The sequence below is a fragment of the Diabrotica undecimpunctata genome, chromosome 3 (genome assembly GCF_040954645.1).
Source record: "Diabrotica undecimpunctata isolate CICGRU chromosome 3, icDiaUnde3, whole genome shotgun sequence".
Taxonomy (NCBI): Eukaryota; Metazoa; Arthropoda; class Insecta; order Coleoptera; family Chrysomelidae; genus Diabrotica; species Diabrotica undecimpunctata.
In genome coordinates this window covers 970,833-994,739 of record NC_092805.1, presented here as the reverse complement: position 1 = coordinate 994,739, position 23,907 = coordinate 970,833, and the positions used below count along the sequence as shown (strand labels likewise).

Genomic DNA, 23,907 nt, shown 5'->3' with positions numbered 1-23,907 from the left:
TCTTCCTCTGAAGACATAATGAGCAATGAAAAATCCTCTGACTTCATAGAGCAAGATGACGAAGTGGATACAGAAGAAACAAATATTGCAAATGGTCAGTTTATAATTGCCAGAGTTTATGGAAAAACACCAGCTACATTTCGGCACTATGTTGCAGAAATTCAGGAAAAACAGATAAAAGGATACGACGTAAAATTTTATAAAAAACATGCCACTTCTAATCGGTTTATCTCCACTGAAGAAGATGCTTTTGTTATATTTGAAGACATAAAATGTATTTTACCGAAGCCCTTGAAAGATACACGTCAAAGATATGAAAATATGATCTATTTTAATACAGATTTAGAAGATTATTCATTGCATTAATTTTTTAATATCTAAACATGTCTATTTTTTTTAAATACATTTTTATAAGTAACATATGTTGTACTGTCCGAAGTCTCCCAGTACTGTCCGAAGTCTCCCAGTTCCTAGTCCGAAGTCTCCCCGTTTCTGGGGAGACTTCGGACAAATGACCCCCTGCAATATTTTTTTATTTTTGTTGTTAATTTATTGATTTGATATATTCTGCTCTTGATTGGTTATGCCTGAACCTTGGAAGCTTAAGTTAACTACTTTAAAAGGTAAATATATCAATACACTTTTCTAATAAAAATTAATTTTTAAAAATGGTCCGAACTCTCCCCGGTCTCCCCTACACCAATTTTTTAAATATAAAAATGATTTACAAGATCGAGAGCTATTAACCAGAAAATAAAGTATGTATGCAGAAAAAAGAACGTTTACAAAATTACCGTATTTGCGTTATTAACTTTCAGAATCTGATGTACGTCTGTCATCATTAATGTTAATAATGAGAGGCTCAATTTGGGCTTCCAATAAATTGTCCAACTCACACATTTTTGGCTCTACTTCTTCTTTTACATGTCTGACGCAGTTTTTCCATTTTCCATGGTTACAGTAGATACATCTTCATGGAATAAATTTTTATGTCAGCAAATTTAAATGTTGTGTTATTGGCAGCAACATAATTCTTGAATTGCGCCCATACAAGCTCTATTGGATTGAGTTCGCAGTGGTACGGTGGCAACCTTAACACTATTCTATTTGTGCTTATTACTAGTTCATCTATTATGTACTTATTATATTCGTCTTTGTTTTTTAACGATTTCTAAAAGTTGCACTTTTAACAGCGTTTCTTCAAATGGAATGTTTTTTGAGCGAAGCCAATTTTGAATATCTGCCTTTTTTGTAGCAATAATGGGAATTTTTTCCAATTTTTTGAAATGATAAGCGGCATTGTGCATCACAATGTTGGTAAAATCTTTTGGAACCAACTTTCAAATAACTTCCTATCCATCTTTTCATGGTAGTCTCCACTTTTGCTCGATTCAAAATCCCACAGTGCATCTGAAACAAAACCATTCTCATTAGATCTCAAAGATTATCAATCTTTTACCTTTTCCTAAAAGTGATATAAAAGATAATAATAAAAAAAGATTTTTTAAGCCTGTCGACAGCCAATCCAAAAATGCACGTCTTAGTAGCAAACTGTTTCTTTCACGTTTTTGAAATTTAAAATTTAATTTTCGCAAGAGTTTGTAAAACGTGGTTCTCTTAAAATTTGGTAAGTCATTATCATTATTTATATCTCTTAGGACTTTGTCAATTGTAGGAACTTCATTACGGAAGAACTATTGATGAACTTTTCTTCTTATAGCTGACTTATCAAAATTATCTGCAGCATTCATTGATTTTGAACGATTTTGATTTGTTTTGGGTGCAGATAATGTGTGGGTACTTTTATACTCTTTAATGACATTGAAGACACTTTTCGAACAACTTTATCTGCAACCTTTTGTTGAATGCCCGTTAACGCTATAGTATAATTATCTACTAATTCACATTTATATGTATTAACCATTATTTCTTTGGTTCTTATATCTATGTGATTCTTTTTAGCTCTTTTCCTAGGAGGACTTGGTGATAACAGTTGCCCATTTTCATCTGCAAATTCCGTATTAGACATTTTTTATAAATGTAATTATTATACTTTTTCCAACTAAAATAAAGTGAGCATTTTCAAAATTTACTCTTACAGTAAAGGATCCAATATAAGGTCTACCTGCATCGATGTGTTTAATGGATAAAAATTATAAAATAGAAGGGGTGCCGGTATAATTTTGTCCTGACTATAATTAATTAATAATTAAAAAATGACTTTGTTTTATTTGTAACAAATTTTTCATCGGTTCTTGATGTGCTGGGGCTTTCATCATCTCCAACGTCTTCCCGACCACCTTATACCACTCGTAAACACTTGTGTTTTTCATAGCATGTTTACCATATGCCTTAGTTAACATTTCACACAGTTTGTTACACTTTATTGTATTTTTTACGGAAAATTTAATACAAATTCTTTGATCCATTTTTTTAAATAAATAAAAATTGCCGAGGTCATAAAAACCGTCGAACTTTAGTGGCTGCCACAGACAAGGTAAACAATTAATACAGCTGCAAATTTTGTCATACTTTAAGAGCATGCATCATCATCATCCAGCCTTTATTTATCACGTCCACTGCTTGACATATGCCTCCTTTAAACTACTCCATTCTTTACGATTTTGTGTTCTTTGTACCCAATTTTTAGTGATACGCCTGATGTCGTCAGCCCAACGTGTAGGTGGTCTTCCTCTACTACGTTTGTCTGCTCTTGCCCTCCAATTTGTAATTTTGCTCGTCCATCGTGTCATGCATTCTCGCTAGATGGCCTGACCAGTTCCATTTCAGTTCCGCTACACGTTCCACAACGTCAGCAATACTCGTCCTTCTTCGCATATCTTCGTTTCTTATTCGGTCCCGCAACGTCACTCCCAGCATAGACCATTCCATTCGTTTCTGAGCTACTCTCAATTTCGAAGCCGTAGTCTTGGTTAAACTCATAGTTTCCTCCCCATAGGTCATGACCGGTAATACGCATCGGTCAAATACTTTTCTTTTGAGGCTAATTGGTGTGTTGGCCCTAACTGTGTCTCGCAGTTTTCCAAAGGCTGACCACGCTAAATGGATTTCGCATGTTTGGTTATCCCTGCTGATTCTTATTTTATGACCCAAATACGTATATTTCTCCACCAGTTCTACCACTTTTTCTTGAATAGTTCAATGGTTATTTGGGAGCATATTTGTCATGAACTTAGTTTTGGTCAAGTTCATTCTAAAGCCCACTTCATTTAACATATCTGTGACTTCTCCTAAATTATCTGTGATAAGGACAATGTCATCTGCGAAACGGAGATGGTTAAGCTTTTCGCCTTCTACTGTTACTCTTCTGTGGTCCCAATTGACCATCTTAAACGCATACTCTAATAATTTCGGTGACAATGTATCTCCTTGCCTTATCCCACGTTTTATTTTTATTGGTCGATTTTTATCATGTATCTTAACAGTCATAGTGGCATTTTTCTAAATATTGTAAATAAGTTCTCTATACCTATGGTCAATCCTGCTGTCATTCATTGCTTCTATAAGGCTGTCTATTGTGATCGTGTCGAACGCTTTATGAAAGTCTATGAAAATGAAGACAAGAGGTTTGTTGTAATCTATAGATTTTTCAATGAATGTCTACTGTATAGAGGCGATAGTTGGTACCATAATTTGATCGGAATCCTGCCTGCTCTCTCCTAGTGAAGAGCTTGTATATTTGGTTCAACAGGCTAATTGGTCTCTAATTTTCTAGGTCCGTTATATCTCTTTTTTTACGTAAAAGGATGGTTACAGCATTGTTCCATTCTTTGGGCACACCTCTCTTTGCTGCAAATATAGATTAAATAGTTTCCTTAATTTATTTAATAGCATATTTCCTCCATCTACGATAGCTTCTATTACAATTCCATCCTCTCCTGGTGCTTTGTTATTTTACATTTTTCTTAAAGCTTGTCGAATCTCATCTACCTTTATCTCTGGCATTAGTTCGGAACCTTGATTCATGATCTTCTTTAAAATGGCTGTTTGTACTCCTGTTTTATCTTCCCGTCTACTTCCGTATAATTCCTCGTAAAACGTTTAATATTATCGGTTTTAAATTTCCTTAAATCTCTACCGATTGCCTTCGAAACAGTTTTATTCATTTCTCTTAGAGTGTGGCTGTCTTCATTCTTATCGCTTCATTTGTTTTCTTTGATCCTGCAGCGTTTCAGTATATGAACTTATTTTACTATCTGATTTTCTTTTAGGACAGTGCACTCGGTGACTTACTTGTAAAGCGTTTATGATGCAATTATTCAAGTCGTTAAGATCGTTCTCGGAGGTTTCATGTAGTAGCTTATTATTGATATGTGCCTGATATTGGTTGATATCTAATGGGGGTGTCCAGATGAGATGTTCCTTTCTCTTTTTATGTTGATTTGGATTTTCGCTCGTATCATTCTGTGGTCACTGCTTGTGGTGAACTCGTTGAGTACTGTTACATCTTGAATTATTTGTTTATTGTCACTTATGATGTAGTCGATTTCGTTCCTCGTGCTACTGAGCGGCATGTATACCAGCATAATAAAAAAAAATTTGACGATTGGATTCTCTAAAGCCGCGAAATTTAAAAATTCCGGGTGTTTTTTGAACACGCCGGGTATGTTAGTCTTAGGTCGAAACCCCACCGCGCAACTGTTTGAAACTACGGTCTGAAACCGATTGTACTCGCAACTGTTTTTTTTTAATGAGAAACAAGTATTTCACTAGTTTTCAACCATTATTTTAAAACATGTATGTATACCTTAATGTCACGTCGCCAACTAGTTTTTCCATATATAACAGATTGAAATGATCGTTTAAAAGGTAACAACTAACCTACATGTTACCCGTTTTATTGGTGGTGATGCTGTAAACCATTTTTTGTGATATCTCTTATAATATCAAGGAGTACCTAATTACCGCACTGTGTAGAATTTAGATACGGTTTACTACTAACAGTCAATTTAATAATTGTATACCTCTAGACTACAAAGAATACAGTTACGAAAGCTTTAACGAGATAGCTAGTTAGATATATGATAATTACGCTACTTTTGAAAAGAAAATAGTAAATTTTGCAAAGGACGATTATGTAACCATTAGATATAGTGTTTTTTGATATCGTTTATATGTGTGTATTAACTAAAAATCGCTAATACACTTGTCAAAATTAGGAACGACTTTGAAAATTACAATCGGTACGCCCACTTGATGCGCAGAAAAATTACCGGAAATTATCTTAGAGAAGTGAACTAAGTTTAAAAATAGTAGTCTAGTCGCGGTGTTCATCCATCTCTTTCTCTCCGAATACTTTCTCTGTCTGATCTTAAAATTTCGAAAAGTCATTCCTAGTCTTGACGAGTAATACTTAGTTAATAACTTTGTTTTTATAATTACTTTTGCTCTTTTTGGAGCCGGCCGTACACGTTGATCAATTTTGATGCTTCTGTATTTAAATTTTTTGTTTTTTTTTTTCTACGTTTCATCCAGTAATATTCATTTTTTGGCTAAATCTGGTGAATGCAATACGTTGTCAATCGAGTGTATCGCCATTGGTGTAATTTTGACTGTACAGCTTACATTATAAGCAAACAAGACAAGAAATAGTAAATTCAAGAATATTGGTCATAACCAATAACAAAATCTTTGGTTATACCCATTTTTACATCTTCTTTTTAGGGTGCCTGTCGCTTCCGGACGTTGGCGATCATTCTGGCTATGTTGACTTTGTTGGTTACTATACAGAATGACTGTGTTGAGGTTTTTCTATCCCATGCTCTTAGGTTAGCAAGCTAGGATATTCTTCTTCGCCCCGGGGCCCTTTTTCCTTCAATTTTATCTTGCAAAATGCACTAGAGTAGCTTATATCTGCCTTGATTTCTCATTATATGTCCCAAGTACTGCAGCTTACGGCCCTTCACGATGTTGACCAAATCCGCGGTTGTGTATATCGTCCATAGTACTTCTTCATTGGTGACTTTGTCCATGGTATCTTCAGGATCCTTCTATATTACCATAGCTCAAAAGCCTGAAGTTTTGCTAGAGTTTCTGGCTTTAATACTGTGAGACACGTACAATTCTCATTTGGTTCACATACAGATTTTTTTCCAGTTATGTTTTCCTTGCTGATGATCATTAGCTTGGTTTTGCTGGTGTTTAGATCCAGTCCATATGTTCTACTTGTTTCCGTTGTTTTGTTCATTAAGTTTTGCAGCCCTTCTATGGTATTGAAAACACTATTGTATCATCTGCATACCTGAGGTTATTGAGCTTGACTTCATTTATTGAGATAGGATCTAGTATAGATCCTGGTAGGATTTCGCGACCTGAATTTTCTTCAATGGTGGGTTCTTGTATTGTTCTAAGGCCGTGGAAAGTTTCTTCAAGTATTCTTCGCATACTTTCTTTTTATCTTCTTTGGTTATGGCAAGATTGCCTTCATCATCTGTATTTTTCCGCTGTTGCATTTTCGTAACTTTCCAGCTATTTCCTTCACCTTTCGATGACCATTGAAGTTATCATATCGACTCTGATACTCCTCTATTTCTTGACATTGTTCTGTTTTTTGTTTCTCTTTGGCTTCTCTTATCTTTCTTCTGACGATGGTATGCATTCTCTTATATTCTTGGAGATTTTCTTTGTTTTTTTTTCTCTGCTCCATAAGTTCAAGTATTTCATCGGTCGTCTTGGTCGTCTCTTGTCTGATGTTTAGACTTTTCTGTATAGTTCCTGCATTTTAGCACCTTCGTATTGAGGTCTTCACTCACCTTCAGTCGAACATTGGGATCTTTCAGTTTTCTAACATCATACTTCATCGACTTACTTGTTATCTTCTTCATTCTGACTTTGAAAATACCTACAACTGGTACATGATCAGAATTTATGTCTGTCCCCGGGTATGTTTTGACAGATGTACAGCTGTTCCTATACCTCTTATTTACTAGCATGTAATCAATCTGATTTCTTACAATTCTTTCCATAGAATCCTGCGGAGATTTCCAGGTATACATTTTTCTTGGGTGTAGCTTAAACCACATGTTCATTATTACTAATTGATTTGCTTCCGCAAAAATCTCCAATATATCTCCCCGATCGTTCCGGTTTCCTAGTCCAAATGGTCCAACTGCAGATGATGTTTTGCTGGTCCCAACTTTGGCGTTGAAGTCACCAATGACAATTGTTAGGTCTTGCTGTTTCAACCTTTTCACGACTTGATTAATGCTATGGTATAGCTATTTTTACATAATTTGTACAAAAATCCTTTTTGAGAACGGTTTCTGGAGTGGAAATCGAAGCGTCAAATATTAGTTAATTAAAAATATGATTTTCATCACAACCAATAATTGTGGCTTAACCCCATGAAAATATAATATTTAACAAATACTGATTTCGAAAATTAACCAGTTGGTTGAGATCAACCAACAACAAACAAACAACTTGACAATTTACAGTTTCTGTAAGCATAGCTTGCTCTGTGACTGACTGACTCTAACTAAAAATTTGTACCCTAATCCACGAACCCAATGGACATGTTTCTGACTGATCATGTATCGCTTAGAAAAACTCCGCGAACATCAAACTTTCTGTCAAAGTTACATATTTTTAACACCTAGATCGCTTAAAATGCAGTACGCATGCGCATTAGTCAGAAACCAGTCATGAATTTGTCTCCGTGAACAAGGCTTATCAGGTGCGCATAGTTTTCAATTCTGTGACAGTTTACGTCGAATTAGAGTTTAAAATCTTCCAAAAGTTTATTTTTAACATTACACGAATTATAATAAACTAAAAATTTTTAGTTAATACGCACAATCGTTAATTATTTTTGCTCTTCAACTCGCAACAAACACAGTTTGCTCACAAATTTTAATCGATTGCTTTTAAACCAACGTTGCGATGAAGAGTATTAAATAATTTTATTATTACCAAAGTATATTTACCAAATAGCCAAATAGAATGCATTTATAGTTTTAAATGAAAGAAGATACACATTTGTTATCATTTTCTTATCGTCTACTTCGTTTTCTCTTTCTCGTTTTGCTTTTAATCAGTTCTGTATTAAAGTACTGTTGACAAAAATGATTTCCGTTACTAAAATCGTAATTTTTATAAAATGCGACAATCTTAATCATTTAAAACTGTGAATGTTGCGTATAGTATGCGTTCGAGTAAATTTGAAGATACTTTATAAATAATATTTATGAAGTTACTATAATTATCGTAGTATGCTCTAAAATTCATTAGTATTTATAATCAGTGGGGCACAGAAGATCAACGAAATCAGACGATATGTTACCAAACAAAAAATATCTACATATTTTCCAAAAAAAAACTGTCATATTCACGATAAACAACTAATAGCTCATGTGTTGTTGGGAAGTATAGTATTTTTCACAGTAAAATCATTTCACGTCACAACTTATACAAACTAACGTCACTTACGGAGTTGCTCAATCTTTCATAGGCGTAAACATGGTAAAGAAAAATGTAATCGTGATTATGTTGGCAATTTTAGAATTATATTGAGTAAATAATAGTAAATATACAAAAACATGTATTATTAAAAATATAAATTTTATGCAACAATTGTTCAAGTTTAATAATTTCAAAATAATTCTTCTAATCGTACGCCGGTGATACGGGTGTAAACGAAACTCAAATGACATTTGAATGTGTGGCCAGAATGCCGACAGCATTGTCGATAATTTTATTTACAATCTTGTAGTAAGAATTCTGTTTGTTTCCTTTCATTTATGTCTCAATTTGATTCGGATTATGTAATTTTAATAAACTCTAATCATAAAGTATAACCTGCCACGTCCGGATCAATTTTCAAGTTGTATTTCTGTTCTTATAAACAAAAATTAAACGTTTATAAACTTAATACATACATACTGTATGCTCCATACTAAAAACAAAAGGTTACAAAACTTACACATTAGTTTTTGAAAAAATTAGTTATTTTTTGCTGTTTTCCACACTGTACACGTTTTTTTGAAGCCATGTCTCTAATCCTTTTTAAGAGCATCACGTCACTTGCACAAGTATTTTCTTGACTTTCAACGTAGCGTAGCAGAGCTTCGAACGACTTGAATGCTTTGGAGTGGCTCATTACGACCGGATTTTTGTCAGTGCTTTCATCCCCTTCGTTGTCTGAGTATATATATATCCTTCTTGCACACCATGTTCAATATATCGCCCTATGTTAATTCGTTCTGTTTGTCTGGACTCAACCGCTTGTTAACATCGTCTTCCTTCATTTTTTCACATCCCCGCAGGTTCTTTACCAGTTCAGCGATCTCTTCTTCGTTGAAAGTTTCATTGGTACCTGCTTCTGGTTTTTCTCCCGTCCACTCATCAGATGTTTTGTGGTCTAACAGCTTCCTCCATGACCTTACCATTGTTGTTGAATTTATGTCATCCCATGCTTGTGCCACCGACATCACCACATCCAACATGCCCACTTTTTTAGAGTCTCTGTAACGTTTTCTCGTTCATCAGTAACTTTCGTCAATAGACAAGTTTTATAGATTCTATAACACCTTGGTCCATAGGCTGACAGAGGATGTCACATTTGGGGGCAAAAAAGACACTTTATTTCGCCATCTTTTAGTTCTTCTGGGTCGGGATGAGAGGGTGCGTTGTCCAACACCTGACTGCCTTTCTCAGTAGATTATTTTTTGCTGAATGTTTTTCAACCTTTGGTACAAATTGATTGTGAAACCACTCATTGAATAGAAGACTGTTCATCCAATCACTCTTTTGATGACGGTATAAAACTTGCAGGGAAGAAAAGTCTCTAAAGTTTTTGAAAGCCCTAGGTTTTTTTGACTTTCCGATAAATCCTAGAGAGAGTTTATGAGATCCTGTAGCGTTGCTGCAGAGTAAAATTGTCACTCTTTTCTTTTTCTTGAATCCTGGTGCACTGTCTTCTTGTTTTGAGGCCAGAGGATAGGTCGGCAGCATTTTATAATTGAGACCTGTTTCGTCACAATTGTAAAGCTGGTTTCCGGTACTAGTAAGCTGTGCAAGGTCTTTTTGAAGACTTCGACAACTTCTGGGCCAGCAGACAGTTTCTCACCACATATCTGTAGTTTCCGCACACCGTACCGATTTTTCCAACTCCAACCATCCTTTTTACTTGCCTTGAAATCATTATCATCTCCAATTTCTTTGTTGAAGTGTACCACTTTTTCTTTTAATATAGGCCCTGAGATTGGTAATCCCTGCCCCCTCCTTTTGGATAACCAAAGATACAAACACTCATTGAAATGGTTGTTAGGACCGTTTTTCATAATTTTCAGTTTCTTTATCCCAGTTGTTTAAATCTGCGATGAGCACCATTTTTCAATTTTGTTTCTAGATTTTTTCCAGTCACTCACAGTGCTAGTCCCTACACCCATGTCAACAGCAATCTTCTTAGCCGTTTCACCAGCATCTAGCCTGTTGAACGCATAAAACTTTTCTTTCCATTGTTACACATTTTTCTTCCTTTTCTCGGCCATATCATATTACCACAAAAACGATGGACAAACAACGATCAACGAGAACTGAGAGAAAACACAGACCCACAGTCGGAGAAAGTCAAAACGGTAGAGAGTCATTTAAGGTCATATACTACGCTAGAAATACACCCTTTCATAGAGAACTACATAGGCGCGGAGCCGTTCATATCTTCGAAAAATTTGTTCCGCGGACTGTCCGGATGTGGCGGGTTAGACTATATATACATATTAAATATAGCTTAATAGCTTTAAAAACTAATTATTGTTGTGTATTGTGATTGTCTTTGAAAAATGCCAAAACAACTGAATAGTCGCTGTAGAGAGCTGGTGGCTAATTATACATTTTTATGTGATCTTTTATTATGAATTAAACATATCTCGTTTTTTACATTGTTGAAAAGTGAAGAAAACGTTTTGAAAACGTGATTATTTTCTTCATTTTAAAAATCCAATTGGCTAGTTTATTCTTAAATAGTGGCCATTTTGAAACTTGCTCAATTATTAACTGTTCTGATGTTTTGACAACGCTGTGGGGTTCTGACGTTATAAATCTTGAATGACGTGAATTGATTTTTGTGTGAAAAATTCTATGATTACACCATTTTAAAAATATAAAATATCTCCAAATAAAAATTCACTTAGTGCATGTATTAAGACGGTTATACCTTTGTTATATATTTATTTGTTGATAAAAGCAAGAAACTAAGATCATTTTAATTGATGACAGATTTGAAAGTCCCGCCAAATATCAGTCTTGTATTTGGAAAGCTAATAGTAAAATCTGTCTGTTTATTAAGCCAAAAATTCGTTATTTCACTGTCAATGTCGATATGTTCAAAAAAATTTACACATTTAACATTTTCATGTAAACATTCATTTTACACATCTATGAACATGTTGATTTTGAAAAAAAGTACTTAAAAATGAATCTCTTGCTCATAGTGTTGTTGTAGTTTAAGCAATATGTTGTTTTTTATGTTTATATTGAATAAAAGGTATTGAAATAAACAAACATTTTGTAATTCTTGTTTTATTGCAACTTGTTACATTACAAACATTGTGTACTGAACTAATCATCTTAAAGACATCTCCAGTGTGATTTGTGGGAACTAAAATAGAACTCTTTAGTTAATCATCTTGTCATCTAATCATAATTCTAACACACAAGCTTATGTTTTGCATTATTACATTTACTCCAGTAAATGACCATTTTGGAGTGTGATTTTCATTGTTATGAGATTTGCATTAAAATTTGGATTCAGGTTCTTCTTACCCTCGTTGAGACAGGTTTCGTCGTAATTAATTATGGAATTAGGTTGGATATCTTTCAAGGTATCCTGGAGATTATCAAAATATAAATTCACAGACTCGTGAGAAACACCTGCACAGGCCCTCTTGATATTTTCACAGAGCCTCTGCGTTAGGGCATTCTTATGTCAAAATAAAAAAGAATGGACCCAGTAAATTGTTCTTAAATAGTCTCATTTTAATGCCTTGAATGAAAAAAGGGGATAGAAAAAGAGCAAAAAACACTATCAATAATATTAATTGGTTAGAACACATATACAGATACAGTAAACTGAATAATTTACTATTATAATAAATTGAAGTTTTCATTGTGTATATTCATTTGAAATATTAGTCCCGGAAATGTCCCTTTTTTATTTTTGAGTAAGTAGGTACACTCTTCATCTCACACTTATTTTTTCTTCAAAGATGTGGTAAATAAACTTGGCCCATTCTATAAAATGCTATATTGTCACCACTGCAAATGGCATATAATTCTGGTTTAGTTGAGTTTTTATTTGTACAGTTTATGGCATCTGATTCACTAAAAAGCAAAAAGGTTGGTATTTATTGTCTAAATTCTACTCAAACAACAAAAAATGTAGAACTTACCATATATACAAGTTAAAATCCCATTCAACTCGACTGCTGTTATTTTTTATAAATACACAATAATCTGGACTGGTTTCTAAAGCCTCTTTGGAACTATACTGCTTTGGACAACTATTTCTCAAATTCTCGAATATTCTTCTAATATATTCAACTGCTCTTTCGTCAGTTTCAGAATCATCCGACTCTTCTGACCTAATTCTTTTCTCTTGTACCTGATCATTTTCATCTTCTAATTTTCTTTTCCTGGTATCTGCGTCACAGATATTTGAATTTTCTTTTGGCATTTTTCCGTTATTTCTTTTCCTTACAATTTCAGTATATCTTATTACCCTGTTACCTTGTAGGACAAGTTTTTTATAAGCCTGGTATTTGGTTAGGGTCATATTTGGTACATTTAGAACTATATCAAAGCATTCTTGAACAGTCAGTGGGACATTGTTCACAAAAACTTCCATTTTATTCTACAAATCAAGTCATTGATTTTAATATACAACATATTATCAAAAATGTAAAGAATTTTAAACTAGTGTATGGACCAGAGAAAAACATTTTAGGAGTTAATTTAAAAAAGGTCTTCTGAATAATAACTAGCTGTACTAGACTTTGTTTTCATATCATACCATTTCAACTAAGTATAACATTTCTTCAGGATACACATAAATTCCACTTTTATCTTGGTAACCAAAGGTCTCTAAAAGTCCTTTTACAACTTTCTCTACTTTGGCTAGCTTAAGAGATGCAACCCATTCAGCTTTGGCTCTAGCACATCTAAAACAGTACACAGAAATAACAAATTTCTTATATGGTTAATTATGAGTTGGTGATACCTTTTTTAGTTACCTTTTGTCTACTTTTTTGTGTTTTAATGCAAATTCTAAAACTTGCAAGTTTTTTGTTACTAGTTCCTGCCTTTCCGCGGAGGTATCCTTAAAGAACTGCTTGGGACCAAGAAAATTTATTTTAGTTAAAGGATGTTTGTGATCATTTACTATAACTTTAGCCCTGAAAATCATATAGTTATCAATCGTTTATAAATAAAGTATTTATTTGCAGCTTACTCTTCTTCTATAGTAAGATCGTACATTGTAATATCTATTTAATATTAACTTATTTTTTTTATTTTAATAATATTTAATGCATTAGTGATGGTAATATGTGCTAGCTAGACAAAATTAAAAATTAGAAAATATTGTGTAAATTTAAGCCATAAGTAGGGTTATGTTATGATAACCTCTACTTCTACTTTCACAGAATATTGACAGGATGAAAAAAATGTGATAGGTAACGGGAAAAACCTTAAAATAAAATAAATTTATATTAATCCTAATATTAAAATTCATATATTTTGTGTAATTAAAAATTTTTAACCTATTTGATGAACGATTTAAATAAAATTTAATTAAAAAACCAGCAAATTATTTTATCTTTTTAACTATTATTTCAGAACCTGTAATAAATTATAAATATCTCCGCCTATGCAACTTAAAAACAATATACATTATTTACGATCCTGTGAAGTAATTAAGGTGTCATTTGAGATTCTTCTTCTTCTTCTTTCGTTCATACAACGATTATGAAACCATAACCTAATATTTTACATGCTTCTTTTATAGTTAATTGTTGGTGCAATTCCTTGTTTTTATAAACATGGTAAAAGTAAAGAAACCCTCGTCACACGCGTCTAATCAGATTAAAAAAGTTACTAAGGTAAAAAGTGACAATAAAATAAGCAAGAAACCAAGAGATGAAAAATTAAAGAAGTTACAAAAATTCCTTTTGGAAGAAAAGTTTAATATAAATGTTCAGGATGTGGAGAATGCCGTATCCGGTGCTATTAAGTTACATTTAAATAATCCTAAGATTAAGAACCAATTGTTTAACGAAGATAAGTTTGCAATAAACTTAAAGCTAAACTGTCACAGAATTCCTAGAGGATATCCAAAAATATTAAGAGTTCCCTTAAAACATTCTCTATTAAGTCCCGAAGATGATGTTTGCCTTATTGTGTCTGAAATTAAAGGTATAGGTAACAAAGAGCATGACAAACATGTTGATCACTATGAAAAACTTCTAGCAGAGAAGAATGTCACCAACATTAAGAAAATAATGACTGTACATGAGCTGAACACTGAACACGAAACTTTTGAGCAAAAAATCAGACTTGCAGATTTATACGATGCATTTTTAGTGTGTGGAAAAGTTAGTGGCAAAGTTGTACATAAATGCGGCAAAATCTTTTACAAAAAGAGGAAAGTTCCAACATCGATTAATCTTAAAGCTACGAAATTAAAAGAACATATTGATAGAAACTTATCAAAATCATTTCTTCATCTCCATTTAAAGGGTGATACTTATAATCTTCAGTTTGGGCACAGTAAGATGAGTGTAGCAGAAATTATAGATAACTTTATATCTTCAATGGAATATTTACAGAGGGAATTTCCTGGAGGATTTGAAAATATTAAGGGATTACATGTATGTACACCAAGAAGTACATCTATTCCTGTATATGTATCTGCAAGTGAGTATTTATTTAAAAGTGTATGAATGTTACAGCTTCATACATTATTCTAGAAATTGTATAGGGTAAATGAAGTTTACCCTTTGATAAGTTTGTTTACATCATGCATCTGTGTTTAAATTAATTGTGTATATGTTTTGAACAATTTTAAATTTATGCTGAACATTATGACTACAGTATTTTATTTGCATTACTGTATATAGTCATGTTGTGTTAAGTAGAATTGGCAACTATAACAATGCATTTTTTGATTTGTAATTTTTGTGTTACAGAGAATCCAAAGGATCTTCAAGATGTCAGAGTAAAGACTACTAACAAATATGTACCTAAGGCAGTTCAAGATGAATTAACAACACTTCCTAATGCTCAGGTTCTTGTTAAACCAAGTGGACAAATTATTGTTGTAAATGTGAAGGATGAAGAAGAAGATGATGATAAAGAAGAAGATAATGATATAGAAGAAGATGATGATGCAGAAGGTGATGATAAAATAACCTTAAAAGATATTCTAGATGATATCAAGAATAGCAAACATGTGCAAAAGGATAATGAACAAGACGAATCAAGGAAGAAATTAAAAAGCAGGAAAAAAGCTAAGAAAAACCTACCGAGTGACTGGAAAGAAGAAATATTAGATTCAGAGGATGTATCTGTTGAACCTTTGATTAAAAAGAAAAAACAGAAAAGTGCTGAACCTGAAAATCTTGACAAGAAAAACTTAAATGTGAAAGTTCATAGTAAAAATAAAAATAAGGTAAAGAGGAAGAAAGCGTAATTTTTTTTATTATGACATAAATAATTTGTAAGAATATAATAAATAGTTTATGGTTGTTGTTGTTTTTCTTTTAAGTTTAAGTTTCTTTTAAATCAAGATTTGTTAACTTTTGTTACCTAATTCATTGGCAAATTGAGTGCACTACATTATTGGACTATGATAACTGTAAGAACCTCTGAAGGTCTGTGGTTTCTTGGTATAATAAAGTTGGTTGAATATGTTTTCTGGAACAATATTGTTTTTTGTGCTTATTAGTGGCATGACAGCCACTAACTATGATATTTGTTTTTAATTTCATTCAACCTTGCCATGTTTTTCTTATATAATTATGCCAGTACTAATGATGAAAACAGATGATATTTCAGTGCTTTTAGAAATAACATCTTAATTTTGGAGGTAAGTTTTTCCCAGTATATATCCACCTTTCTGTCGTATCAGTGACTTTATTTTATTATACACAAACATTCAAGATATTTTTATCTAGATATGACTGTCTGTTTTTCAATGTGCCTCAATAAGTTGTAGTTCCATCCTTTTGTGGTCTTCCTATTGGTGAACTGTCTTTACTACACTATTTGTTGTCATCCTGATGATATGATCGTTCAATTCCATTCTTCTCTTTCTTATCCAGTACTTAATGTTCTCCACTTTGCACCTCTGCATATCTATAGTTCTGTCTCACAGCGTTAGTATCAATGCTAAGGGTTTTAATCTCTGCTATTTTTAGCACTTTTGTTCTCTGTGCCAGGTACTCTTTCTGCGGCATATGTCATTATTGGTCTGATAATTATGTAAATTCTGGCTTTCACTTCATCTTGCATTTACGTTTCAAGCTTTTCAGAGCTAGATAGTGTAATTCCCAGATATTGAAACTCTTAGGTTCAATAGAGGGCTCAGATAATCTTATAGTCTTATATCATTGCCAGCTTCAATTGGGATATCTCTCTTGCATAAAAAAGTCTATAAAATTCTTTAATTTGACCCTATCAAATGCCTTCTTTAAGTCCATGAAACATAAATATGCCAGTTTGTTGTATTCTTCTTGCACTTACCTTTCAAGATAATTTTACTAATATTTTGAGATTTCTGTAGCATTTCAACTGTTCCAGTGTTCCAGATGGTTCTCTATGTATATATCTGAATGAGGACTTCATTGCTGGGTGTAACAGATGATAAATCTCCTAATTTATAGCTTTACACAAGAAGTGAATTCACATCATTATTGATATCAAAGGATGCAAAGAAAAACAAATTAAAAATATAAACATATATTCAAAAATTTCAAAATACAATGAATGGATAACAACAGTCAGATCAAAATATAACAATAATTAAATATGAATTGCATAAAAGATTTACTCTCGATGTAAAGGTGACGTAAGCACAACTTCCAATAAGTGATGTGATCGTAGCCTTTTAACGTCATTGTCATTCCTTAATCTGATATTTGGAAGTTTTCTTACTCTCTCTACTTGACTTTCAAGAATTCCCAGTTCTTGGCAGCATACTCTCAGCAAATTTGCATAGGTCAGGTTTGATTTAATGATTTCAATTTCTATAAAATCTGGGTCTGAAGATGAAAATATCTTAACTGGTAACACTAAAACTAAATTAATCATATTGAAACTTTATTTGGTATTAAATAGAATAATTTAGCACTTTGACATACCCCATACTGCTACAAACTAAACCCAATTGAACTTGTAGGAGTTTTGTAGCAAAGAAAAATACACAATGTGAGATATTCATAAATACTTTGGATAGGTACTAAGACATAAACATTTAAAAGTTATTCCCACAATGAAGTGAATATTTCAGCCGAATAAATGATTATATTTACAGTACAAATAAAAATTAAACAAAAACTACCTTCTTCCTCTGATGAAGATGTTGGAACTGGTGCATTCCTACAGTCTGTAGTTTTTTGTTTTTTATGACCTGTTCCAAGATCAACACTTAACGGAGGATTCTTCAAATAATTTGGTACATAATTCAGTCCATCATCAGATGATTTATCTTTGGAATTTAAGTCAACATAGTAAGGACTTACTTCTTGAGGAGTTTGTCCTTTGGAGTTTCTTACATCTCCATTTGCACCGTGATCAATAAGAAGTTTTATCAGATGATTGTTTCCTCTCTTGTAAGCCCAATGAAGGGCTGTCCTAAAAAATATTTTTTTTTAGGCTTTTGAGACGAAATTCCATGAGAAATAATCAAAGACCGAAAAACGATGTACCATTTCAAAACACAGACAGTGAAAATGTAATTTTTTTGAAAAGTGCATTGTCAGCTTATATACAGACTTGATAAGTTATGCAAAGTTACCTATTGAACACATTAAAATACAGTCATGTCTTGTAGTTAGTTAAAAATATTACCATCCGTTCATATTGTTTTGAGAATTTACGTTGATTTTTTGAGATAACAGTAGGTTAACTGATTCTACATCTCCAATACTAACAGCTTCCCTTAGTTTTTCTTCTAGTATATTTGCCATCTTTATCGAATCGCCTGATAAACCCACTTTAAAAATTGTCATGTACATTTACTAGTTTTTCTTTGATTTCTCTTTTATACATAAACATACATACAATATATACATATCTACATTAATAATAGAAAAAGAGAACAGAAAAACGTTAAGGTTATGTCATTGTTTTATACATCGGTTTTATATCAATCAAATATGTAATCAATCAAGATTTATCAATGAAAATGAATAAAAAATTCATTGGTTTTACAGAATTAAAAAAACCCCTTTTATTTATTGTATCATTGTGTATCTGACCTATAATCCTATAAAATACGCCAATTCATTGGTGTCATTTTTATTAAATCTGAATCATAGATAAAGAATATAATATTACTGAATAACAAGTCATTTAGTTAATGCGATGATCAACAGGTGGCGGTATGTGTACTGAAGAAATTCAAATCTGGTTAGCTCAGGGAAATAAGCTTTTGTTTTGACTTTGATTTATTTTGACTTTTTTTAAATCCAGGTTATTAAGGAATAAAGAAGATTAAAGAAAGGCTTTACGTTTACTGCAAATATTTCGGCGTTATTTTTTAATTACTTATATGATCATCCGTGGCTTTACACAGCATATTTTGTTTGCTGGTTAGCACATCCCAATCGCCATAACTTTCTTGAGAGGTGGATAGGCAGACGAGGAAAAATTGTTTGGCCACCGCGAACACCGGAATTCTCCAAAATTGATTTTTTCATGTGGGGCTATATAGAAGACCTTGTATACCAGAAATCTCCAACAACGCAAGATGATATGAAAAATAGAATAAGAGAAGCTTTTAATAAAATTGACTTACAAATGTTAAGAAATGTGGCTCGGTCATTTGAATATATCGGTTACAAACTTGTATAGACGTTGAAGGTGGACATTTTGAATATTTACTTTAGACTTATTTCTTTAATATCATATTAATTGTTACATTCATCATATTATTATGGTTTATATTTTTTTGTTAGTTATTTATTGAATAAAAATAATTTTGTTATATTATCACTCAATATTCTACTTACAAAAATTGAAATATTCCCAAAATTTAAAGAAAATTTAAAATGTTTTAAAAAATGAGTTTACGTATAGGGAATGCTATATAAAAATGAAAGAGAAATTATTTAAAAAAATTGAGAAAATCGTAATTTTGTTTTGTAGTTCACTCTGTATACAAACTTTAGTCAGTGATTTCAATTAAACTTAATTTAAAAACTACCATATATTGTTTACTTTATTATATAAAATAAATAATTGTTTATGCATTACTTCTGTACTTATATACATGGTGTTGCTTTCATAGGGATTTCGAAATAAAAATGGTCATAACTTGGTAAAAATGAAATCTGTAGAGTAATGCAAAGCCCAATATTATAATAACAAGAGGGTGTTCCATTTAAAAAATTGTATGTTCGCTTAGTTATTAATCATCCTGTAGAATTCCACATATTTTCCAGTGTTTGGAGAACATCATTGGCTACATTTTTTCTAGTTTTTTTTTGGATATCTTGTACCACAATGGAATTATCGCCCGATGTCGTACTAAAACCTCATCCTGTATATAGAGGAGAAGAGGGAGACTTGATCATATTATGGGAGACTTGATCACTCTTTAAAATTTCAGTAAATAAACAGCCTAGAATTATAAAACCGGCAACATAGCGTAGCTGTTAGTATGGCAGTAGATCCCATCAAATCCCATGTCACGATACACTCAACTAAATCCCATGTATAATTTAGTTTTCGTTAGAATACACAACGAAGAGCAAGTGTTCATTACAATTATTTTGTCCCTACCTAGAAATGTTTTCAGAATTATTTCAAGTTGATTTTCTTTACTATTTGTTTAGGTGAGTGTTTCGTATAATTTTTATTTAACACCATAATCATTTAGTTTACGTTTTACCATTTTGCATAGTTTGCAGTGAGTTTTAGTTTGTTGTCATATTTTTATAGACTAAAATGTTAAAATGGCCTCTTATGGAAGACTTGATTCCTTCTGGAAGATATGATCTCGGGATCAAGTCTCCCAGAAACTTCTTATAGATGAATGTTTTTTATTTTATAGATATGCCACGTGAATACAAAAGGAGGGAAGGATCCAAGAAAAGAACAACAGTCTACAGCCAGAGGTTAAAAGAAGCTGTTTAGACGTTATTAATAACGATACGTCTCTCAAGGAAATGCCAATCGTTTTCAAATAAATATTCTGACATTAAAACGATACGTTTGCAGACAACGATCCAAAAATGTTGAAATATCCTTCTCTCCTGATTACAAGAAGGCTAAAATATTTACAAATGCAGAGTAAAATATGTTTAAAAATTATTTAGATGTTGCCAACAAATTACACCATCGCCTTACAAGAAAACAAGCAAAAGAATATGCGTACGAGTTTGCCGTAAGAAATAGTAAAAAAATACCTGCTTCGTGGAATATACAGAAGCAAGCCAGTTACGACTAGTTATACGGATTTCTGAAGAGCATGAAGACCTTATCACTACGCTCTCCGGAAGCAACTAGTCTTTCTAGAGCAACTAGTTTCAACAGAAATAATGTATCAAAATTTTTTGGAAATTTAAAGACAGTTCTTGAAAACCATGGAATTGGACCAGAAGTAATTTGGAGCGTGGACGAAACTGGACTTTCCACTGTCCATGAAGGTGAAAAGCACGTTGGTAAAATTACGTCAGGGCAACGTGAAGCAACAATAACTGTTTGTTGTGTAATCAATTCAATTGGAAACCATATACCGCCTTTTATGGTTTTCCCTCGAAAACTTTGGCAAGATCGCATCATTGATAATAGCCCACCAGGGACCACCGGCGTAGTTTATGAAAGTGGATGGATGACTGCTTCTAATTTTGTCAAATTTTTGGAACATTTTCAAAAACATGTAAAGGTGACTACCGACAATAAATGTTTAATCATAATGGACAATCATAATAGCCACGTTACTCTCGAAGCCATAACGTATGCCAAAGAACACGGAATAATTCTTCTTAACATACCACCACACACGTCGCATAAGCTCCAGGCGTTAGACAAGAGTGTATTTCGCCCTCTCAAGAGTTTCTATAATACTGCCTGTGATGATTGGATGTTGACCCACCCAGGAAGGACAATTACAATATACGAAGTTGAAGGATGCTTAGCTTACGCTTTCCCGTTAGCATTTACTCCACATAATATTGAAAGCGGATTCAGAGTTACGGGTATATGACCTTTTAATTCCAATATTTTTACCAATGAAGGTTTTATGTCGGCGTATGTTACTGATGGCGAAGATCCGAAAAATAATTTCACTTTATCTCAGTTTGATGTTGCAACACCAGTAATAGATAACAATAACGAACCCTCCACTTCTACTGGCACTTTCACCACCCCTGAAATAATTAGACCATCTTTCTCAACTGGATCGATTTCACATAATCAACAACTACGACGAACACTAATAAAGGACAAAAACCAGCCTTCTACTTCTACTGGTACTTTTACCACACCTCAAATATTTAGATCACATCCTGTAAATGGAGATACTTCACAAAATGATCAGCTACAACAAACATCAATGGAGCACAATAACCAGCCTTTCACTTCTGCCACTTTTAGTAGCCCAGAAATGATCAGACTCATCCTAAAGTCGGGCCCAGGACTTAAAAAAGGGTAGAAAGCGAGCAACTACGAAAATTCTCACAGCTACATCAGAAAAACTTGCGCTTGAAGCTAAAGTTAGAGCTAAAAAAGAAAAAAATTAGAAAATGAGCAAAAGGCCAAAGTAAGAGCACTTAAAAAATAACTGAACAAAACTTAAGGATTTGAGGGAATCTTCAAGTTTGGGGGGCATTGTGACATTATGCTACCTTCGTCAGAGTCTGAATATGATCCTAATGATGAAATGCAAGTAGAGACAGATACTGAATGTGAATCAGAAGCAGAAGGTGACGAGTTTTAATTAAGTGTGCAAGATTGGGTAATTGTAAGCTTTATCTCCGAAAGAACCTTAGTCCATCGTTACGTAGGATAGATAACGGGAAGAAAGAACGAGGATTTTAAAATCAAATTTACCCAAAAAAGAGATGACAAAACCTTTAAGTGGCCAGAAAAAAAGACATGGGTGAAGTCGCACGTGATCAAATTTTAAAAAAGTTACCAAGCCCGACTTTTAGGAGCTACAGTAAGCGCATAGGATGTTTTGTCTTTCCTAAATCACTGAGAATGTTTAATATTCAACAATATTTTTTTTTTCACTTTTATAACTTCTTGAATATAATTTTCTGCCAGAAAGTATTTCTATTTTTAATAATATTATTTGTTATGTCATGATTAAGTAAAGTTAGTTTTCATCCAAATTTTGGTTTTATTTTAATATTGTAAATCTGGGAAGGTATAATCAAGTCACCCATACACAAGGATCAAGTCTCCCGAAGTACGGGGAGACATGATTAGTTTTTCTCTATTACTAGATTCTACAAAAACTCGTTATTTATTAGCAGTATATTTTTCGGGTGTATAACACCCAAAACTTTGATAAATTTGTAATGTTCCACTAAATTATCAAGGTTCTAGATCGGGTATAAAAAAAGTTATCTGAAAAAATGTAACGGTGGGATCAAGTCATCCCTTCTCCCCTATATATATATATATATATATATATATATATATATATATATATATATATATATATATATATATATATATGTATATGTTGATACGAAATACGAAATGTTAACGAATTTTTGAGGAAAACAATAACGAAACATTTTTTTTTCAATATTTAATAAATACAAAAATAAATATTACAATATTACAACGTATCGAAAATATTTACAACAGTTACTTTTTATGTCGTACACTATAAAGGCAATAAATTACTAGAATATTTTTACTTATTTAGAAATATTCAAATCGTTCCGTTATAAAATTGGCAGAATCGAAATTCCAACACCCATTTAAACAAGTTTATATAAAAGTATAAGTAACTTAACGCAATAACCTAGTTAATATTTTTTTAAAATGTGTAGTTTATTGAACACACAGACTTATCTCACAGTTCCAAATTCCACATAATTCTAGCTAAAATATTGCTCTGAAATATATAAAATTCACTATCATATTCCGTTATAATGGAAACCGGAATTGACTTTCTCTTTTTTAATGAAATTTCCTATGTTATCATTTTATTTTAAGATATGCTTAAGTTTTGTATAAAGAATTAGGCATCTGTGAAGGCGCAAAACCTTCTACTTGAGCCTATACAAGTTCGCAGTGGCAGAAAGATAGTATAGTTGCGGTAACATATTGTAGCACGCTTTAATGCGGCACTTGATTTCTACGACGAGGAAACCCCCGATGGAGTACAATAAAAGTTTTTTCACCTCTGCTCATTTGAACTTGCTTGGTAAGGCAATGAGGCCGTAAACTGCAGGATTCACGTTTTTTAGAAGGAATTTGATGTTATGGGAGAATTTACGGGCCGAATTGAACACAACAGAATTTTTGTAAGATAAGAAATTCATCATACAAAGATTTATGCCCAGTTAGATTATTTTTGAAATTAATGGAAAAAAGGGGACCAAAGATTTTATCAGACAGACTTTTTCTTACAGTTCACCTAACTGAAAGAATGGATTTTTGTTCAAAAACTGTCCACTTGGAATCAATACCGTATCTAAGTGGACAAAA

The 23,907-nt window shown here is 32.6% G+C and overlaps 4 protein-coding genes across 4 annotated transcripts; 2 read left to right on the top strand and 2 right to left on the bottom strand.

The window, feature by feature from the left end:
- Positions 1-12,039: 12,039 nt before the first annotated feature.
- Tsen54 (tRNA splicing endonuclease subunit 54) lies at positions 12,040-13,647 on the bottom strand. Its single transcript, XM_072525067.1, has 5 exons — positions 13,469-13,647; positions 13,251-13,412; positions 13,031-13,178; positions 12,411-12,871; positions 12,040-12,342 (listed from the first exon to the last, which is right to left on the bottom strand). Exons 1-5 carry the CDS (start codon positions 13,492-13,494, stop codon positions 12,222-12,224), a joined length of 918 nt encoding a protein of 305 aa, XP_072381168.1. The 5' UTR covers positions 13,495-13,647; the 3' UTR covers positions 12,040-12,221.
- Positions 13,648-13,961: 314 nt separating this feature from the next.
- LOC140436340 (ribosomal L1 domain-containing protein 1) lies at positions 13,962-15,761 on the top strand. The gene is made up of 2 exons (XM_072525066.1): positions 13,962-14,931; positions 15,204-15,761. The coding sequence occupies exons 1-2, from the start codon at positions 14,058-14,060 to the stop codon at positions 15,704-15,706; spliced, it is 1,377 nt and encodes a 458-aa protein (XP_072381167.1). The 5' UTR covers positions 13,962-14,057; the 3' UTR covers positions 15,707-15,761.
- Positions 15,762-16,958: 1,197 nt separating this feature from the next.
- LOC140435448 (ankyrin repeat domain-containing protein 40-like) lies at positions 16,959-18,487 on the bottom strand. Its single transcript, XM_072524180.1, has 3 exons — positions 18,085-18,487; positions 17,576-17,868; positions 16,959-17,312 (listed from the first exon to the last, which is right to left on the bottom strand). Exons 1-3 carry the CDS (start codon positions 18,249-18,251, stop codon positions 17,062-17,064), a joined length of 711 nt encoding a protein of 236 aa, XP_072380281.1. The 5' UTR covers positions 18,252-18,487; the 3' UTR covers positions 16,959-17,061.
- Positions 18,488-20,707: 2,220 nt separating this feature from the next.
- On the top strand, positions 20,708-21,445 carry LOC140437929 (uncharacterized). Its single transcript, XM_072527715.1, has one exon. It carries the CDS (start codon positions 20,708-20,710, stop codon positions 21,443-21,445), a length of 738 nt encoding a protein of 245 aa, XP_072383816.1.
- The last annotated feature ends 2,462 nt before the right edge of the window (positions 21,446-23,907 follow it).